This window comes from Hypomesus transpacificus, chromosome 17 (genome assembly GCF_021917145.1).
Source record: "Hypomesus transpacificus isolate Combined female chromosome 17, fHypTra1, whole genome shotgun sequence".
Lineage (NCBI taxonomy): Eukaryota > Metazoa > Chordata > Actinopteri > Osmeriformes > Osmeridae > Hypomesus > Hypomesus transpacificus.
This window is the reverse complement of record NC_061076.1, coordinates 5,138,474-5,161,096: the sequence shown is the minus strand read 5'-3', so window position 1 is coordinate 5,161,096 and position 22,623 is coordinate 5,138,474. Positions and strand designations below refer to the sequence as shown.

The following is a 22,623-nucleotide window of genomic DNA, read 5'->3' as shown; positions in this document are numbered from 1 at the left end:
AATGCATGGAGCAGCTGCGCTGAGATGAGGGGTGAGGTAGAATTGGTGGGATTTTGAGGCGGAGCTTGAGGTGCCCCACAGCCCTCCGGTGAAGCCAAAGGAGAGGTAAGTGACTCGCCCGCCGTCCCACCCCCTGACCCAGGAAGAGGGAGTTCTGTGTGATGAGCAGGGGGAAGGTGCAGTCGGGGAAACCCACACGGCTGGCAGCCAGGTCCAGGGATGTGGTGAAGTCGGGGATGGATGGAGACACAACACAGAAGTGGACAACAGACATCAAATGAGGTAAAACGACGACAAACTGAGTGTATGTTTGTGTGTAGATAAGAAAGGGGGGTGAAGAAAGAGGTATGTTTAGGAAGAGAGGTATACTGAAGGTATTCAGGTAGACGTGTATGTATGTGGAAAAGGACTTGGAGGTACACCATTGATTTGACCGATATATGTGGGTACAGAGGTATGTATGTACTGTATACAGGCATGCTGATGTAGAGTACATGCAGACTGAGAGGTATGTATGTAGGTCTGTATCGAATGTATCTATGTACTGTATCAATGCATAGTATGTATATATGTATGTATGTACACTATGTATGTGTGTGTGTATGAGAGAGTGAGGGAGGTAGCTTCCCAAGAACATCCCATGGCTAACATAGCCTTGCCCTGCTCAGAGGGTGGGAGGGTCCATGGGAGAGGGGTGACACACTTGGCATGGTTCCAGTCAGAGTGCGAATTATACAATGACAATCGGGGGGGGTCAACTTCTTCTCCAGGGCCTGTATTGACCCTCCCGACCTGTTGTTTTTACCTCTTTCGGGGGGGTACAAGTCTTAATTAGGGGGGTCAGACCCCCCCCAAACCCCCCCGTAATTTGCACCCTGCTTCCAGTGGAGGATGGTAAGGAGGGATATATAGCAGACTGGGCCCAGGGAAGAGGGCTCAAGGCTGGGCGAAGGATTCAGCTAACAACCCTCTGGGTTTAACCTCCACCAACTCAGCTATATGTGCACACAGTGTTTCCAATTGTGTGTGACAAGTTTGACTTGAGGTGTTACTGCAAATAAAGATGTGTGTTTCTGTGTGTCACCATCTGCTGTCCACTGACACAGAACTCTACTTGTTCTACTGCAGCCTTAATCAAGCACGACCGGAGGGCAGGACAAAACACAAACAAATCATCAAAACGAAAGAAAGAAAAGAAAAAAAAAGGCTGACTTTTTTTCCTGATTTCTTATCCTCTTAGTGACAGCTGTGCTAGACGCAGAGGCTGTAGTAGTTGTGTTTCCGAAATCAAAACAAAGTTTGGAGGGGCAAATCCTGTCCTCTCGTTTTCTTCTCGTCTCCTTTCAGTCCCAACTCAGTCTCGGTGGTTCTCGTCACACTTCCTGGTCCTCGAAGACCTCCAGGAAGAGTGGGGGGAAGAGTTCGTTGGGGCACTCCACCTTCATGTGGAGGAAACGGCTGGCGTGGCACGCTCCGATCATCCTCAGGTCGGTCACCTTCATCAGCAGCTTGGGCCAGAAGTGGGGAATGTTGTGCTTGCGGTGGTTGATGTAGTGCTCGAAAGCTAGCAGGTAGACCTCCTGGCACTTTTCTATCTTGTCCACAGACGTCAGGCCTGAGCGGTCTGAGGGCAGACAAGGAGAGGTGGAAGGAAGGTGGAGGCAGAGGTGGAGGCAGAGGTGGAGGGAGAGGGAGGGGTTCAGGAACTCAAGTGAATTGCCTTCAAACTTTACAAGTATTACATACTAGATCAGGTATACAGTAATACGGTCATAGGTCAGCTATTGACACTCCCAAACTACCTACCCAGTCAGAGCTACCTACCCAGTCACAGCTACCTGCCCAGTAACAGCTACCTACCCAGTCACAGCTACCTATCCAGTCACAGCTACCTACCCAGTGCCCAGTCACAGCTACCTACCCAGTCACAGCTACCTACCCAGTACCCAGTCACAGCTACCTACCCAGTACCCAGTCACAGCTACCTACCCAGTTCCCAGTCACAGCTACCTACCCAGTCACAGCTACCTGCCCAGTAACAGCTACCTACCCAGTCACAGCTACCTACCCAGTACCCAGTCACAGCTACCTACCCAGTACCCAGTCACAGCTACATACCCAGTCACAGCTACCTACCCAGTCACAGCTACCTACCCAGTCACAGCTACCTACCCAGTCACAGCTACCTACCCAGTACCCAGTCACAGCTACCTACCCAGTACCCAGTCACAGCTACCTACCCAGTCACAGCTACCTACCCAGTCACAGCTACCTACCCAGTCACAGCTACCTACCCAGTACCCAGTCACAGCTACCTACCCAGTACCCAGTCACAGCTACCTACCCAGTCACAGCTACCTACCTGAGCTCATGAGCAGCACGGCCTGCAGCAGCGCCACCTCTGAGTCGTCCAGGTTGAACTGCGCCAGGCTCTTGCCCAGGTCAAAGATGGCGTCCGACACCACGCCCAGGCCGCCGTTCTTCAGCTGCTCCCGCTTCACCGCCATCTCGCCGCTCAGGGTCAGCGTCTCGCTCTCGGGGTCGTAGCGCACGGCGGCGCGGAGCGACATGACCTCCATGCAGCAACCCTTCAGCAGGATGATCTGGTCTTCACAAGGCAGCTGGGAACACGCACAGAGATGACATGAAACACATATAACACGCACGTGTACACATGTGAACTCATCAGACATGTTAACACACACGTTCATACACACACACACGACACACACGTATAGAGAGAGAGGATACTCTATCAGTATGATTCAGAGTTGAGTCGAAATTCTATTTTTGTGGGCTCCCTTCTGTCTGTAATTGATGATTCACCAGACCCACAGCACAGACAGCACACACACAAATGTACAGCACATATCCACTTGACTCCCCACACATGCACACACAACCACACACAACTAGCTCTACCACTCGGTGGAATCAAGCGGTGCAGAATCTGCAGGGTTAGTCATTGTAGAGACCCAGGGGGGCTGGTGTGAGCATAATTGGAGCTGACAGGCGTCATGACAATTGCAGCAGCTGCATGTTGCTAGTGTCCTGTCATCACAGCCAAATGTGTGTTAATGAGCCTTGTTAGTCTGTCATGCCGGCTACGAAGACAATGCATGGTCCATAGGAGGGAACGCAAATACAACAAATGTATGAGACAACACACACACACAAACACATCCCAAAACTTACAGACACCCATGCACCCGCACACACACACAGCCATAGACTTACAGACACACACACACACACAGAAAGACACACACAGACACACACACGCTTGCCAAACCCACCTCTGAGAACATGGGCAGTTTCTTGGCGAAGTCGACAACTCGTGTGATGGCGGGGGTGATGATCTTGGTGAACTCACTAAAGGCCTCGAGGTCCACCTTGTCCCCGTCTGGGGTGTGGACCATGGGGGACTGGCCAATGTCCTCTGGCTGGCAGGGGACAGTGAGACAGGCACTTTCAGAAAACCAAACAACCTAACTGCCAACATCCCCAGAGATAATGGTGCATCAAAACCCCCACTAACGAAAGACAAGGAGATGACTGGATGTTCCAGTATTGTCACGAGTTGATGAAAACCAAACCATAACGTCGAGACAATCCTACACTGACCTAGTGATACCTGTTAGTGAGCTCTCTAAGGCCTTTATCGAAATGAAACATGCCTGTGGGTGTTTGATTACACAACATCAAGGGGTCTGCTTGGTTTTGACCTCGACGTCCTAATATACACCCATGCATCGACGGCATGGACCATTATGATGATGTGCTGGTGTCACGTTCTTGACCTGGGCTTTGATTATCATGTCACTTCAAGTTAGCCCAGCCTGAATCCAAACCCTTAGGTGTTGAAAGCCAAACGGATCAATATGAGTGTGTGGTTAACAGCATCAGTCCTAGACAGCTAGACCTGACTGTAATAGGGACATCAGTCACTACATTGATGGTTTTTTTTTTGTATTGCTTAACACAGCTGTGTTGAACCACTTGCCTATTTAAAGTAAAGTCAATTCCACATGTTCTTTGAGTGCAGGTCTGGCTTAGAAAGTGGAACGTCCTCACCCTGGAGACACTACAGAGCCTTTTGGAATACAGGGCTGTGATTGGACAGTCTCTGTGATCTGAGGCCAATCAAATCATCTGCTGCCAAATACAGAGCCAGACCCAGAAGCTCATCTCTTTTAACCCACAGAGGATTACATAACATATTCATAATTATAGCATTCCTTCACACAGTCAAAGCGTTATAATTGTTTATTCGAAATTCTTCCAAAAAAATCGTTACTTTTGGGATTTGTGTATGTGTGGGAGGGGAAGAGGTGTGTGTGTGTCCATCTCTGCCTCAGTGCGTCACTGTCACACACGTGCCCAAATCCATGTGCCTACTTTCAGCTTTTCCTCAACTACTAAAAAACTCCCCTCACAGTCATCACTTATCCTCACATGCACTGGTTGCTTGGCAACAGTTGCTTTAGACCCCTGGGACTAGACAACCTTTGCCATGGAGACACGTGTTCACGCAGGGAGAGAGGGGTTGCTAAGGCAACAGCTGCTGAGACTGGTGAAGGAAGGGTTTCTGAATAACATCTCTAGAGTAGACTACAGACACTCCAGACCAGGGCTGTTCAACTCTGCGCCTAGAAAGCTGTTTTCCTACAGGCTTTACCTCCAACCCCAGTTGTAACTAACCAGAGTCAGCTTGTCAGCCATCTTATCATTGGAATCAGTTTTGCTAAACTAAGGTTGGCGTGAAAACCTACACAGTAGCTAACAAGGGACAGGGTTGGACAGACACGCCGTGGAACTTAGAAATAACGGTCAGAATGCTTTATATGGATGGTCCGTGTCATTTCGAGGCCGGGACCAGCCAACCAATAGTGTCTCACCAGGAACTTGCGTTTCTGTTTCCAGTGGGATCCCTGTGCGTTGGTGTGGCGGTGAGCTTGGGTCACCATGTGGATGAGCTCCCACTCAGACCCGCTGGGCTCGGGCCGCGTCTGCAGGGTCTTCACGATCTCCTCCTTCTTCCTCTTCTCTCGGTTCTCCTCGATCAGGCGCCGTTTGGCCACCCGCTTGGAGTCGTCCAGAACCACTGAGGACCCAAAGCCACAGCGGGGGTGAGGGAGAGGAGAAAAACCGGTGTTGTTTTTTGGATCAAAACCCAAAAAGCGTGTGTTGTGCGTGTGTGTGCTCCGACACTCACAGTCCATGGCCATGCCCACAGAGATGCACTTCTTGAAACGACACAGCTGACACTGGTTGCGTGTGATCTTGTCAATGATGCAGCAGCCATCGTACTTGCAGGAGTAGGCCGGGTGGAGGTTCTTCTGGATGGTGCGACGGAAGAAACCCTGAAAACGCACAGAATTATTAATTATATTAACTATAAACACACAGAAGAATTAAGAATTTTAGAAGTTCAGATCGCTACTTGGACAATCCAAGCAGGTGTTTTGTGTAATGGCCAGCTTGACAAGGATGGGGTCATGGTTGAGAGAGACTCATTCCATGGGTAAAGGTTGGGCTCTTTCTAGATTGGGAGTCGTGAGCTCTTAACTGACAGGAGCCTTAAACTGTGGAGGCTCCATATGGTGTTAGGCTGGGTGTTTGTGGGCGGGGCAGGCACAGGTACGGAGGGGGATGGTGGAGAGGAGGGGCAGCAGCGGAGGGGTAATGGCAGCTGGGTGAGGGTGGAGAGGCGAAGGGGGTGGGTGGAGTGGAGCGCTGGAGCGTCTGACCTTGCAGCCTTCGCACGTGATGCAGCGGTAGTGGTATCCCGTGGCCTTGTCGCCGCACACCACGCAGGGCTCGTCCTTCTCCAGGTAGCTGGGGATGTAGCCGGCCACGGAAGCGGCGCTCAGCGCTGTGGGAGAGACGGAGAGGACGAGGAGGGTGATTAGTCGATGGAGGAGCAAGGATGCAAAACGGTGAAAGCTTTTTTCTCAGCACCTCTACAGTGGGAGAGAAACTGACGAGAGGGCTTCGTCAGGACATCCCAGCTGAAACATATTCACGCCTCTCACACAGCGCATACTCCTCAGTTAAAAGGATTGACTTGTGCCTAATAATACATTTAACAAAGGTTCAACGTGTCCAAAACTGTCGTCACGGCCACAGCCGTGCCCCCCTGTTTTTGGTTTTGCCCTGCCCTAGTGTTTCCCTGTGTCTGTCATTGTCTTCACCTGTGTCTCGTTCAGTGGTTTCAGTTCTCGTTTATCTTCTCATGTCCACCTGTGTCTTGTTTGGTTCTGTGTATTTAGGTGCCTGTTTTGTGTCCTGTCTTTGTCTTGTCCTTACCCTTGTTACGTAGAGTACCCTGTCTGTTTTCCCGTTAAAAGAATATACCCTTTGTTTGAGGCAATGTCTAGCTATTCCTGGGTTTGGGTCCTACCCCACCACACGCCATAACAAAAGCAACTATTCTTCATCCTATACAATATTGGGGCTTTGAGATCCAGAAAGATCTCACCACCAGAGGTTCAGATACACAAGCAAACACAAACCATGTGTTTCCACTGAGAGAAGAGTGTTTAGCATTTCACTGGTCAACTTGGGAGTAGGCCTGCTTTGAATCAAGCATTCTTAGCAACTTTCTCATAAAAGAGAGGACAGTGCCTACAGAGAATATAATAGCATTAGAAGTGAAGAGTGTTGACATTTCAAGAGTGTAGGGGCCCCAGATGTGGAATTCGGAGACCTTACCAGACATGCTCTTCACCGAACATTGGCTGTTCTTTCTTTTCCTCTTGGGCCCATCTGGCCACCTGTAATGAGAGAGGAAGACCGTGTTTGAAGGAGAGAGAGCCGAGGACTGAGGAAGACCATTTTCCTCCCAAGTGTGTATAGTCTTATTGGCGTCTAATGCTTCAGGATTATACTGTATATTCGATTTCTTAGAACAGCTAAGTTGCCAGAGATGGCCTTTAAATAGACACTGTGGGTGCTTAATCTGGGTCCACTTTGTCTCTGGCTGCATGTATGTTGTGTGAGTGTGTGTCTGGCCCCTGAACCGTTATTTAGATCAATGCCAGTTACACCCCGTTTGTCTTTGCAGTGGTCATAAGCACTCAATGTCAATCAATAAACCCGTTGTTAACTACTTTGGTTGGAAAAACCCTTTGAATTTGAACCATTCCTGTTGTCCATTCCACTCTCTTTCTCCCTCTCTATTTCTCGTTTAATCTATCTCTATTCTTCCTCTGTCCAGGTTGTTAGGTAACAGCGAGACCACCCCGCCCATTTTGTCACCCAATATACACACCATCTCTTGCTCCATCTGCCTCCCTTCTTCCTGTCTCTCCTTCTCGGTCCAACGTTATAACAGGGCAGACAAAATACACATCTGCCCTATCAGTTCATTCAATTAAAATTTCCATGGTTAGTTTGCTACAATAGCACTGCTACACAGTTTTTCTTGGTTTAACTGCATGTCATGGAATTGGACACATACCTACATGCACACACCGACACAAGATGCATACATACACACACACATCCCAACATCCGTACAAGCCCACATTATGTACACACACAGACACTAGTCCACTAGCAGCTGACCTGTTAATGCAGTGAGGCTGCAGGACGTGCATGGTGATAGTCTGGATGCTCTACTCCTATAGAGTGAACTAGCGTTCTCCGTAATCCCAAATAATCCAGTATAGAGTACTGTAGCACTTTTGTAGTCTGCAATTTCCACAGAAGATCAGATGCGAGTCTCCAGAGAATGTAGCAGACTGCAGTGTAAGCAGACTTAGTGAGCTGTTTGGCTCCACTACCCAGTAAGCAGGACCGCTGAGGCACAACCAGCCGGCTCACAGATTTTGCTCAAACACACCCTCCCACTCTCCTCGCCCCACCCAATATTTTTGTCTTCCCGTCTCCCTCTCCTCTCTTCCACTGTCACTTCCTCACAAACTCCACCTACCTTCTCCCATGCTCATCCTCATCTCTCTCTCACCCCTAGTGTGTGCCTGTTGCTCCGCCCCCTCCCCGTGACACTGCCCCTGTCACCGAAACAGAGGGCTACAGTAGTTTAGTCCTCCGTAGACTCCTCCGCTCAGCAGACGGCTCTTTCTACCTCTCCCTTTCTCCCGAACTCCTCCACCTCATTAATTCACTCTCGGAACAAATGACTCTCCTGACATTAGTTTCAGCAACGGAATACCTCACTCGTCAATCCTGACTTTGATATGGATCGAGTGATGCAATACAAAGTAGTGTTAAACACTGTGGCTTGTTTCCTTCTATCGACCCGTTTCCTAAACAGAGTGAGAGAGAGTCCACCACTATGTTGATGCCACCGTGTCCAGTCAGGTCAGGTTCTAGCAGTGTCCTCAGATAATCCTCACAGTCTCTGTCCCAGCTGACCTTGTTGCTGCTTCCTGTCCTTCCCTCTCTGTCTCAAGGACATGTTTCACCGTGTCCCTACCCATCACCAGACTGAACCCCACCACTGTGAACACTTGTTGGGGTCAGGGGAATCCAGATGACATGTTCAGGTTGCAAGCAAAACAAGGCAGAGTACTTTCACACATTGGCAATCATTGTACTGTCGGAATCACATATCTGTAAGCTTTTGTTGTCTTTACTGAACTCTTTAAAATTGATGTAAGTCAAGTGTTGCTTGGTGTGGCATCGAGTCTGCTTCTGGATTTAACAACTGATCATACATCCGGAGGGATAGGTATAACTCAGTGGTACAGCATTTGACTGCCGATTAAGAGGTCTCAGGTTCAAATTAGAGCCCGACTGATACATCGGCGGGCCAATACTATCGGCCGATATCAGGCATTTTCCAAACTATCGGTATCGGCATTTATAATGGCCGATAAATGAATATTAATGTTTTTTTATTATTATTTATTATTTGTTTTTGTTCAAAGTTCATCTTAAGTTTGTATTTTTATACATTTTATTTATCAGAACTTAAATATATTTTGATGTTCCTCTGTTCTGTTCTGACAATAAAACAAACAAGTTTATTTTGAAACTGCATTATCATATTATTTTAGTGAGGAAATAATAACAGCAGTCAGATGGCTGAGCAGTTAGGGAATTTGGCTATTAAGCAGTGGGTTGCCGGTTCGATTCCCGGCCGTGTCATATGACTTTGTGTCCTTGGGCAAAGCACTTCACCTTACTTGCTTTGGGGAATGTCCCTGTACTTATTGCAAGTCGCTCTGGATAAGAACGTCTGCGAAAAATTCTAAAAATGTAAACTACAAATAACTAATGTTAGGGAAATCAGTTTGCTTTAATATGCGTTTCTGGATTTTTTTTAAATATTAAAAAACTATATTGGAATATCGGATGTTTAAATCACCAAATATTTGTATCGGTATCGGCCTTAAAAACACTTTATCGGTCGGGCTCTAGTTCAAATCCCACCCTGTATGTAGCATTTGATAAAAGCGTCCACTAAATAAATACATTATTGTTATATACAGCTGGACAGAGTTGTACACAGCCAAAATAATAGAAGTATCTGGTGAAAGTCAGAGAGAGGTCTACACATTATAGCACATCAGAAAACATAACAAAACATAAATAAGTCATGAGATGTGCCTCTCAAACACTTTACCCACTTTACACATTAACTCGAAATAAATAAGAAATAAAACAGACAGACAAGGTATACAAAACAGATGAGACACACAGACCATATTGATGGTACATTTTTGGAATAAGGCATGTAAATATGAAGCTGTTATTCATCTGTTATTCATCTATGCAAAACAGTGGGCCTACATTTAATATGCCTCAGGCTGAGCACAGCTATCTACCCTTACACCCTGCTCATTAGTTAAGGCCGGTAATTGAATTGCTAAATTGGGAGCCAAACCTACCAATCCAGAAGGTACTATTTAAACAAAATCCTTTTCCACACACACACACACACACACGCACACACACACACACACGCACACACGCTTGTCACTGTTGCTGCTTCAGGCTCTGTGTGTATGCATCCAGACAACTCGGTGACTCAGTTCACACAGGGAGAGGGTGGGGGTTAAGCATGAGGCAGCTCTCACCAGGACACGTGAGCTAACATCCTCTGCTCCTCATCCCCCAACCCACCCCCACCCACACCCACAGTCACACACACACACAGACACACGCACACACACACACAGCACCCAGCACACAGTGACAAGCACAGCAGCAGACAAGTGACAATCCTCTGCTGGCGTCACATATTGATGTGTCCTGGACTGTCCTCTGTTCCTGTGACTCCATCTGGCCACCCCCCCCCCCACCTCCCTTAGCCCTAATCCTCCACTCTCTGTTCTGCTAATCCTCACTCTGCACATACAAACAAACACAGACTGCACATGCAGTACTCACGCCTACACACAGATGCACATGCAGTACATGCGCCTACACACACACACACACACACACACACACACACACACACACATGCATGAAGAAACAAGCATTGACACCACTCTACACACATTCTGTACACCCAAAAAACACACACACACACACACACACATAGATATAAATACAAACATCCTGAACGTCATAACACACACTTAACAATCCACAAAAACAACCCAGCCTTGCATAAGTACACAGTCCCTCTGCCCCTGAGTAGTGCTGGTCTGCCCACGCCTGATATTGCTTTGGATTTTACAGGCTGCATGACAGACCTAGCCTCTACACATTTCATGAGCAGGCTCTCTATGCATGTGAGTGCCCGTGCCAGGGGGAAGAGGAGGGAGAGGGGGGAGAGGAGAGGAGGGAGAGGAGAAGAGGGAGAGGAGGGAGAGGGGGGAGAGGGGGGAGGGGGAAGAGGGGGGAGAGGAGGGAGAGGAAAGGAGGGAGAGGGGGGAGAGGGGGAGGGGGAAGAGGGGGGAGAGGGGGAGGGGGAAGAGGGGGGAGAGGAGGGAGAGGAAGGAGAGGGGGAGGGGGAAGAGGGGGGAGAGGAGGGAGAGGGGGGAGAGGAGAGGAGGGAGAGGGGGGAGAGGAGGGAGAGGGGATGGAACAGAGACGGGAGGGTGATCCAGGAAGAGAATCTCTAGTCTCTCTATGAATCCCAATCTCGCTTTCTGTATCCCCCCCATCGCTCTATCCATCTGTCAATCTTTATAGCATCTAGCTCTCTAAGTACTGTGCAATCATTGTGGTATGTGTGTATGTACTGCACATGCATGTAGATTGTTGTGTGTTAGGGGTGGGAATAAACTCATAACAACATCCAAACTCATAGTGACTGGTTGGTGTCATACTGGTGTCAATAGTATATTATTCCCTTAGTCTTTGATCTGATGCTGTTATCGGCATGGTGATTGCATTCAGTTCACTGAGGTACATCTACTGGGACGGGTAAGGACTGAGTACTGTTACAAACTGTGTGACAATCTTAGTCTAGGATAACGTTTATTATGGTGAAGTTTCTTTGAAGATTGGTAAACTTCAAACCATTCAGAAGTCAGTGTTCTGGTTGGTTTGAATACTCAGTCTCTGTTGCAGTATGTTGACGCAAGTGCATGACAGATACAGCCAACAGCCAGCTGTTAGCTATGATTTTTTTTAAATAAAGGCCCTCTGAGACCTGCAGAATGTATGATGTAGGTGAAACCCTACTGACTTGGGAGACATCAAAAAAATGATTTAAAGACACACTAAAAACATGCACACACAAAACACACACACACACGCACACCTTACCGTTTCTCTTCTCCCTCTGATACGCTAGGGTCCTGATCGTTGGACATGTGCTCCATTCACCTCAATTCCATCCAGTAGCCAATCAGAAGAGACTGAGGCAGGCCCCAACCTCTCTAATCAGCTTAGCATTCGCCGGTGGCTCCGTCAATCGACGGCCATCGTTGGATCTGGGCAGTGAATGGTTGGGTGGTGCTGAGTGGGTGGGACATCAGGGGAGCGGCAACGTATGGAGCCAATGAGCAGCCTCTGGAAAACCTCTGGGACCAATAAAAAGGAGGGGAACAAAAAGGAAAACAGATTGTTTACTACTTATCAAACATACCAAGTAATTTATGGTTGCCATATTGAAGAAAACAAATATTTACATTTAAATACTTCAGCAGCGTTTAAACAATGTCTTACAGTAAATACTTTCATTCAACAGCAGGGACGCCAGAGGAATGTGTATCAAAATCCCAGCACCAGGGCCCAGGATGAACATGTAACCTAGCCTGGTTTACAGACTACAACAAGGGATTCATAAGCCAAACTTCATCACTGAATAATGAATTCATTAGAATAGGCTATGTATTATTAAAATCCTCCATTTTGTTTTAATACTTCCATAATTGTTAAACAGCACCAGTGTTTTCATTTCATCTGCCACTGTTTGACTAATATTTCTCTTTTTTCCACTGTTCTTCTTCTGGTTTACGGAGCTCTGCTGTCACAGCTTCCAACATTGCTAACAGGGTGGTCATCTAGATCAGTGGTTCTCAATCCTGGTCCTCGGGACCCCCTGCCCTGCATGTTTTAGATATTTCCCTGCTCCAACACACCTGATTCAAATAAATGGGCCTGATAACGATCCATTAATTTGAATCAGGTATGTTGGTGCAGGGAAACATCTAAAACATGCAGGAGAGGGGGTACTTGAGGACCAGGGTTGAGAACCACTGATCTAGTCAGGGATGCAGCCCCTGTTCTGGGCTAGTTTTTCATGAAATGGCCAGTACAAAGATATGGATCTCTGTTCAACTATGAGACTGATTTGACTCAGCAGACAAGCTAGTCATTTGGCGTTGATATACCGATGTATGTAAAACATCTTGTGTTACGGTGAGTGTGGGGTTAGGACCCAAGTGCAGGAGAGGTAGCCAGGCCGAGCGTTAAAAAAGGTTTTTATTAATAAGAGTGAAACAGGACAAACAAGATACTCACAGTAACATTGACAAGGACAAGAAAAAACTGGCCCCAAAACAGGAACCAAAATACACAGAACCAAACAAGACACAGGTGGACATGATAACACTAACCAGAACTGAAACCACTCAATGAGACACAGGTGAAGACAATGACAGACACAGGGAAACACTAGAGCAGGGCAAAACCAAAAACAACAAGAGGGCACTAGGGATACTATCACTGGATTGCAATGACAACAGAAGAACATGTTGTACTGTTTACAAGTGCTCCGTCTTAAACAATTATACAGCGTTTCCAGTAGATGGCGTATGTGTGTGGATAATTTTGGGCCAGAGCTCACTCTCTTCATATGGAACACCACTGTGAGTTATTTTGTACAGACACACATATGCACAGACACGCACAAACACACGCACACACACACACACATACACACACACACAAACACAGTCTCTATAAGTTCTACGTTGCATTTGATGTATATGATAAGGTCTACTGATCAATGCATAGACTAACAGACACATACACGCATACACCTTAGCTGCTACCCATGCTCATAATGATTACCTGAGAAGAAACATTAGATAATCACTGAAGCCTCACATTATGCAGACAAACTGCAGCGCTATACCCGTATAGACCAGAAGAGGATCAACTAGACCCTAGGGCAGCATCTGGTCTGAATACAGTATATCTGTCCAAACCCTGACCCTTCCAAGCACAAGGGAGTAGACTGGTCTGACCCCAGAGCTGTTCTACTCCTCAGCCTCCCACGGCTCAGCGTGCCGGGTTGACGTGACCGAGCAGAGACAGCTTTCCTGGTCAGACAAGTCTAAGAGTATTTGTGGTAATAAGCTAATGGCCAATTAAAGCCCTTAAGCGTGCAAACCTGGTGAGACTTACTGTGTCCGCTTAGGTTGTTGCTAAAACAAGGCCAAAGACAAGTTGACACACCAATGTGTATTCATGTAGCTAATGTCATTTTATGTGGAAAAATAATATATATTTTTATATATAAAACAAGTACACTGTATAACTGTATGTATATTTAATTTACATTGGCGGCAGTAGGTTTTTCCCTGAGGAACACAAGTATATTAGTATAAATGAAATATATCATTTTGTCCTGATCTTGAGTCAACCTTTCCTCCCTTTTTCTCTCTTCTTCCACTGCCATCAATCTCACTCCACTCTCACTTCTCCATTGGTCTTTTTCTCATCACTTTTTTTATTTGATCCTGCCTTTTTCAACGGTTTATTGGTGTGCATGCTACCAGGAAGGCACACTACTGTATATATATATATATTTATTTTATTTTATTGTTTAGGTCTATTATTATAGCTGCCACAACTCCTTCTACAATATTTAGACTTCCTAGACATGAAATGTGTCAAAATGTGTGCCTCGTTGGCAATGACATTTCTATTGTTTTGTAGAAGGTTTTGATGCACGGTTGATGAACGTTTTTTGGGGCAAAATAGGGCTAGCTTGCTTACCACTGTTGCTGCACACCATAATAGTCACGTGATTGGAAAGTTTGAAAACAAGCTAAAACCATGCCTAGTCTAGTCTTGTGTACACCAGAACCACAGGTGTTCTTCTGGCATCTCTAACTTTGAAGTTCTTAGTCAGAAAACAACACTTGAGTCTTGGGGAACGAAGGATTTGGCTAGCTAGTTGTGTGTATTCCGGTAGTAAGAACTAGCTATTTAGCTGGAGCTGCATCAACAGTGTCAACCTTGGCAGTTGATATCAGTACACAGCTGGAGACTACAGACAGCTGGGGTGGCCACAAGCACACTTCACAATTTCCCAAGATATTGTACCTCTCTAGTTATCCTTGTCTTCTTTAGGCTCTTTGCTAACTACTCTCAATTAACATAAGTTGATTTTGGGCAATATCCCCAGTAGAGATAATGCCATAGTATGGACAGATGAAGGAAAAACCTTTATAATTACTTATCAGTAAGAGTACTTTTTTGTGTTTAAAATGCAACTTTTTCTTGTCTACTAAATAGCTTGGCTTCTCTCTACTTCAATATGTACCGCTTCTCTCTCTCGTTTTCTTTCTCCCGTTCAATCGTGTGGATTATTTTCCCATTTGATTGAATAGCGCTCCCTCCACGTTCCTCAACATTAAAAACAAGTTTTTATTTAAGTGAAGCTTCTTTAAAAATAAAACACAGACTTATATACACAGCCTTAATAAATCCCTTTCTGATTCTGATTTCTGATTTAAACTCTAATTTATTACAGTATGGAAATAGACACACACATCTCCACTCACCCCACTCCACCTCCCTCTGTTTACTTATATCTTCTCTTCTACCCTTCCCTCCTATATGCACTCTATCAGGGACATACTCTGGCAAGGCTCTTCATGTGGGTTGCCAAGAATGCAGCTGCTAGACCTGACCTTCCATTCCCCTCCGCTTCCTCCCTCTGTCTGTATCAGTGTGAGGACCTCTTCCTCCCTCTGGCCTCTCTCTGTTACAACACAACAAGCCTTGTAACTTGCTAGTTACTGACCAATCCTTTTGGGAGGGGGGTGAAATTGATAGTCTAATACTGATTGGGGATTTTTTGGCCAGTACAATTGTAAAACCCCTAATCTGGCAACCCTAACAAATGCACTGATTATATAATTCTTGGGGAGGACCGGCAACTCAAATTGATAAAATGATTTTGTGTTTACATCCATTTGCACTGCATGCAGTGCAGCCTAGCTTGCTGCTTCTACTAATCTGACTAGTAGTAAGCATAAACAACTTCTGAAATTAGACCCGGCAGGGGGGTGCAGGGGTGTGGAGGGGATGTCTGGTGAATCTACCGAACAGCCTCGCTGGGATTGTGAGGCTGTTTCCCAACTCTCAACCAACACAAACACGTCCAGTCAACATGGCTCTCCTGGGGGACACAATGGAGCAGGTAGAAGTGTGAGAGAGCACACTTCCTAATAAGGAGGAAGAGGAACAAAACAAACAAACGGACATAAGGATATACGATAAGGGAGCATGGGGAAGAGGAGGAAGAGAACGGGGTGCAAGGAGGAGAGGGGTGGTGGTGGTGGTGGGGGGGCAGTTGTGGTTCTACATTGTAAAGTTGCCAGATTGGCCCCTCCTAGACTAGCCCAGCAGGGGTCTGGGGGAGTGGCACCACTGTCACATCTCATCAACACTCTATAAAAGATGAAGCTCCTTCTTTTATGTGGTGTTTTTCATCCTGCCAGCACAGCCAGCCCACAGTCATATGTTGGGCGATATGAGAGACAAGGCAGGAATGTTAGACATTATGTTGTACTGTATGGTGTGATCCCCCCTTTAAGTGCATGCTGGGAAGTGTCTGTGGCTATAAGACTGGCTTGTATTTATACGTATAAATAATGACAGTTGAGGAAAAGGTCTGGTATTATCTGGTATTGGTGACTAGTCCTTTTCAACAGTTGTGTGAATGTGCTGCGTGTATGCGTGCACACATGTGTGTTTGAATCTGGAGGCTCTGGTTTCTTTATAGCTGTATAATCTTTCAGGACTGTGAACAATGTACTTCAAAGGCATGGGCAGTTCTGGTGTTTTACTGGTCTGGGTTAATGCAACACCTCCATGTAAAGAACTCATATTAGGAGACCCAGGGCCTGTGGACAGATGCTGTGTGGAGAAGGGCCGTGTGGAGATTTGAGGTCTACACTCACTTCACAACATGATGGAACACACAGGCAAACCCATGCTCCAATTCTCTAATGTCCTTGTGGGAATATATCCTTTTTTCGTATTAGCCTGTGGATCGTTAATAGATGGCCACCGGTGAGGACATTTCAGAAGCTGACTTTATGGGCTCTTAGAATACGGCCCGGATAACAGGGAATCATATCGTACATATGCCCGTTTGACTGAGAGAAGCAGGTTGAGCTCGAGAGACACCATATGCTATATACATCAACAGGTCGTATGAGACGGATCAGTTGTGCAACCAGTTTGACTGAATAACAACACACAAGCCCTCAGTGAAACAAATCTACAAGCCACACACATATTCAGACATTTCTGATCATTTATGTTCTGACCCCAGAGCCGGTAGACGTTGTTCTAAAAGAGGAATAATCATTGGAATAATTGCCCACTAAATATACATCAAATGAATAGCAAAGTCTCTTTCAGGTACCATCTCAGAATGCACTACTTTAAATTGTGAGTAGGGAATGGACATATTTACTGTATGAACGTAATACTGAATGTAATACTGTAATAACTTATTCTGAATAATTTCTGATGATGTTTATAATGATATCTACAATGTTAACTGCTTTTAGATTATCATTGTCAAGTGATTTTTTTAGTTGGTTTTCTCTTTTTGTTGGACCCCAGGAAGAATAGATCATCCCACTTTGGTGACAGCTAATTGGGATCCTTTTAACAATAAATAATAAACAGTACAGAAAGTTCTGGATGAGTTGCCAGGCTTCATTCAATGTCCAGAGACAGCCAGCTCGCTTTCAATCTCACGTATGAGTAGCTGAAACAGAAGCGATCCCGCAAGAAGTAAACTCTATTTTAGATTAATGCCATGTAGATGTACATAGCAATGTGGTTTTTCTCTATGTTGACCCAAAGTTGACATCCCTTCACCGTGAACTCCCCATCAACTGTTCCTGGTGGAGCAGTGACATGTGAAAGTGACCATGTCTGAACCCTGTGACAAGTGGAACCACCTGACCTGGGAGTCCAGTTCAGCTCAGGTTTGTTTACCTGACATGCAGGGCAAGGATTGGGGCATTCCAAATGGATCAAAGTTGAAGTGCCAAAAATGGAGTCGGGCCTACGCCTTGAGTACGGCCAGAGGTTTATAACGCTTAATCTACTGTGCCACAGTAAAGAAGGCTGCGGAAGCCTTTCATTGGACGAGGGGGAGGTTATTCTTTCAGAGCGCTGCCAATTAGATAATTGGATTAACCACAACATGTTTTCTGGAGTGAAAAGACAGACAGAGACAAAAAATCTGATCTAGTGGTGTCCCAATACAATTTTGGAGCTAGGGGAAGGGTTAAGACTAAGGGGTATACACCCCTTAAAACCAAGTAAGATCGGGAGCTTACTTGAAACCTAGGGCTATGTGAAAACTGCGCGACCGGCAACAATGGCGACCAAATCATCCAGAGAGTCCGATAAATGTTATATTATCGGCTTAATTAATTGATAAAAAATTATAACAGTCTTGTTTTGTGTTATATACAGTCATGAACATATATATTTGCAACCATTTTCCTAATTGAAACGTTTCTAAAAATCGCTAGTTTGGTACGTTAATGTTACAGTTCTGAATTGCACAACAATCCCGCATTTCTTTGACTAGCATGTCTACAGTTCTAAGTAAACTCCATTAGCAGCGAATTTAGTTTAATATCAGTGCATAACGCTACTTGCTTTGGAGATATCGATACGTGCTAGATGACGTACCTGTAACCAAGTGGCGTCCCATTTCCTAGGGCTATGTAGCCCTAACTCCTTACTTTCGAGGGCCAAGGGGAAGGGGTAAATTAAGGGGAAGGGGTAAGGGGAAGGGGTAAGGGGGAGTATTGGGATTCGGCCTAAGACTTGATTTTGGGGCCATTCAGATGGTAAGCGGTAGGTAGGTTAAGAAGACCTGGTCATGAAGACCTCGGGAAACTCACAGATTAGTGCCTGACTTCCATTCCTGACTCGGAATGTTCCAGCACATGCTGCAGAACCAGGTGGGATTTATGAAGTGTTAAGAATGTTAGCTTCCGGCCCAACCATAGCATACCCAGGCACAAATCAGTACATACATAACACACACACATGCAAACCCGGATACAGAGACGTACACACACACAACCCAGGTTTAACCATCTGGGAGCAGTCTACACTTTGCTGGCGCCATCGTGGTTCCCTATGCTTGTCTCTAAGCCTTATGTATAGAGGGGGCCAGGGCACTAAAAACATGCATACATTCATCAACACACACACACACAGTCACACACACACACACAGTCACAGACCACACGCCCTCTTTCACGAGCCACCAGGCCCAGCCACAACCCCTCCATCTCTATTTGGCCAAAGGCGATCATACCTCCGCCCCCTACAGTACACCCGGTTCCTCTAACAATGGTCTACTCTTCCCCAGTCTGTGGCAGAGCTTCACATGTGGCCAATGGGAGCAGGGCTACTGTGGGCAGTGTTTCTATATGAGAGTGTGTGGGCACACCCTGAGACTCCATAAGTGACTCCCATGGAAATGTCTGGGTAAATACTGTGATGCTGTCCTCTGATAGGCTAGGGTATTTCTCCAACCCTGTCAGGACCTACATTGCCAGGTGGTCAATATGATTGATAGACTGTAAATCTTTGCAAAACATTAAGCAGATTTGCACATTTTTTATCATTTTCCGGCATAAGTGTACAAGCAAGTGTAGTCATCGATCAACGAGCAAATATACATTGAACACACATGCTTGCAAACACACACACACACACACGCACACATCTTTAGGATGAAAACATCCCAAATGAGCCCAGTATGCGCTCTTCTGTCTATCCATGCGATGAGGTACGACTGGACCTGCTGTTCCTGTATGGAGCACGCCTCTTCAACAGCCCAGGAGCAACTCTGATTGGACGAGGGGCTTCTTCTATTTGCTATACATCAGAAGGGTTGCTACATGCAGCAGGTGCAGGGGAAGGGAGGACATCGCCATGGCAACACGAAGCGACGGGGGGTTTACGTGTGATGGTGCTATGATGTGACCGGATTATCAATGGAAGTTAGTACATGTGGCTTTTGTTCAGGGAGGGTGTGAAGGAGGGAGAGATAGAGGGAGGAGAGGGAAGAAGAGAACCAGTGGGAGTGGGGTTAGGCAGGGAGACACGCCCAGCATCAGATCAAGGTGTGTCGGAAAACACACAGATCAGGAACAGGTAAAGAAACAGGCCATGTTCAACCGTATCCAGCAAACCTCAACCCCTCTGACGGACGTTCGCATGCGCGCCGTCTCCCCTGACCCCAACTTGACCCTGCCACTCTGCTTCCACAGCCCACACGCCGATCAGCCAATCAGTGGGTCAGAGGGGTTTAGCATGGATTATTCTAACAAACAACATGTGCTAGCTGCCTGGTACTTAGACACGGCTATGATCTAGGAACCATTCACTCCCGGCACCGTTCACCCAAGGTACAGTCGACAAATGCAGAAGTCTACGGGCTGACATCATAGGACAGAGAGAACACAAACTCACCCTTTTTCACCCTTTGCTGTCAGTGGGGATTCCAGACAGCCCCACCCCAAGTCGTAGCCCAGTCTGTGTTCCTGGCCACTTACAGATCGCCTGCCTGTCGGACAGCCGGGACGGGGACAGGGAAGGTGACCGGTGCCACTGAGTACCGCTCTTCAAGACGCAGTGACATCACAGGGATCAGCGGACAGACATCCGCTCAGCTCAGCTGCCGGAGACACTCGATAATCTACGGAACAACGAGAGAAGAAGACAGTTCGGCATTTCGGCCTTCATACCTAGTCAAACTGTTCGTCCAAATGGACGAACAACGCATGCCTTTTTCTGGAACACGTTATTCAAAAGACACAACTGATAGTAGAGCTTTCTGTTAGAAGGAACATGAGATTCGACACTTTACTGGCTCTATTGCCACTGCCTCCAGACTGTCCGCTTGGACATCAGCAGACACAGTACCATATCATACTCCAACATACACAATAAAACAAGGTCTGTGTTACACTGGTTGCCTATAAAATGATTGTACAATAAATGTGGGGCAGCTTAAACATCACAATCCTACAGTATCATTTAATGGTGTGTTTATTTATCATTCTTAAATGCAGTAGCAGTCATACAATTGTAGCAAATTCGTTTTTACAAGGAAATGACAGTTAAGCAACTGTAATTGAAGCATAGAAGACAAATAAGCGACATCATTGAGAGTTAGAATGCACAGCCTGGCTTGAGAATGATGTTATTCTATCCATTAGAGTGCCAGGGTTCCCTTCTAGAATGCTAATGATCGTTCTCAGGTAACTGATTGGTGAATTTAATGATTTCAAACTGTCGTATGCTATTGAGATTTTCAATATATCTTATCTATGTATAACCCAGAAAGCTGTGGTAATGACCAGACAAGGACTACAAAAAGATTTGTGGTAAAAGAACAGCTCATAAGAGAATTGGAAAAAAATGCATTATCGCTCCAATGAGCACCTACTGGAAATGTGTGTTGTATCTGCATGGTGTGTATCTGCATGGTGTGTATCTGCATGGTGTGTATCTGCATGATGTGTATCTGCATGGTGTGTATCTGCATGGTGTGTATCTGCATGGTGTGTATCTGCATGGTGTGTATCTGCATGGTGTGTATCTGCATGGTGTGTATCTGCATGGTGTGTATCTGCATGGTGTGTATCTGCATGATGCTTGTGTTTAGTCAGGCGTATGTGAGTTTGTTCCCATCAGTGGAGCCAGCACCTCAACAACTTAATGAAGTTTACGTACTTCTGGGGAGCCTATTTCAGAATGGTTCACACATTCAACATGCATTCCTGCCACTACTGTACCAAACCCCAGCTATGTGTGACAACTATAGGGGTGTAACAATATATTGTGGAACAATATATTGCAATACAAACATTTTACGATATGTATCGTAGAGTTATGGCAATATTTTTACAATATGACGTCCGTTTGATCTTATTGGTTGAGCTACCAGCGAGCAACCTACTCTGCACCTGTGTCATGCGTGCATTCACTGCATTCACAGAAATCGCTTGAACAGAGTTAACTAAATTGTATGTACAACAAAGAAAATTAATGAAAATGTTTAATGTTTTGGAAATAAATCTGTTAATTGAATTTCAGTTTAATTTAAAATGTTGTTCAAAATATTGTGATACGTATTGTATCGTACACCCAGTATCGTGATACGTATTGTATCGTACACCCAGTATCGTGATACGTATTGTATCGTACACCCAGTATCGTGATACGTATTGTATCGTACACCCAGTATCGTGATACGTATTGTATCATGAGCTGAGTTTATTGTTACACCCCTAGTGAAAACCATATTTTCTATTTTTTATGTTACCTTGGAAACAGTCTTGTGATTTAGTTACCGAGCAAGCAAGGAGAAGGCAAAGCCCCACCCTCCTCCAAACAAGCAGAGTTAAGTACACAAACACAAACCCACACACTCATCATCAAACGCACACAATCAAACACACACATAATCAATCACACACACGCACACACACACAGAGCGTCTTTTTCTATTCCACCCCACATGAATTACTGGTTGGAAAAAAGATTTGGGGCCAGACATTCAAACAAGATATCAATTAGTGACTGATTGGAGACACCCTCATTATTTACAGTGGCACGGGGAAGGACAAAGTGTAGGGCTGTAGGACAACATAGTGCAGCAGGAGGACCCGAAGCCTGGAGCAGGGGCCACGTGTTCTCTTGCTCATCCTCAGTCATGCAGACGACGCAACAGCCAGGAGAGGACAGGAAAGGTTGAATGTTTCTCAGAGCAGTGAGTGTGAACAGAGTGGGACGAGGCCCGTCTGAAGATCAAGTGATACATCACTGGACGTGACGAGATCTTCGCCTCAAAACAGAGCCAATCCTTGTGCCTCGTAGCCTGACAGTAGAACCCGGTGCGTCGCACATCACGTATCACCCCAAGTCCCTAGCTGACCTGCACAGCTTAGCTTGTCTCTG

General features: G+C 46.0%; 1 protein-coding gene across 1 annotated transcript; it reads right to left on the bottom strand.

The window, feature by feature from the left end:
- Window positions 1-788: 788 nt before the first annotated feature.
- Window positions 789-20,216, bottom strand: LOC124478975 (thyroid hormone receptor alpha-like). The gene is made up of 9 exons (XM_047037406.1): window positions 20,131-20,216; window positions 11,692-11,948; window positions 6,715-6,776; window positions 5,751-5,875; window positions 5,216-5,363; window positions 4,899-5,104; window positions 3,297-3,443; window positions 2,363-2,621; window positions 789-1,624 (listed from the first exon to the last, which is right to left on the bottom strand). The coding sequence occupies exons 2-9, from the start codon at window positions 11,745-11,747 to the stop codon at window positions 1,374-1,376; spliced, it is 1,254 nt and encodes a 417-aa protein (XP_046893362.1). The 5' UTR covers window positions 11,748-11,948; window positions 20,131-20,216; the 3' UTR covers window positions 789-1,373.
- Between the last annotated feature and the right edge of the window lie 2,407 nt (window positions 20,217-22,623).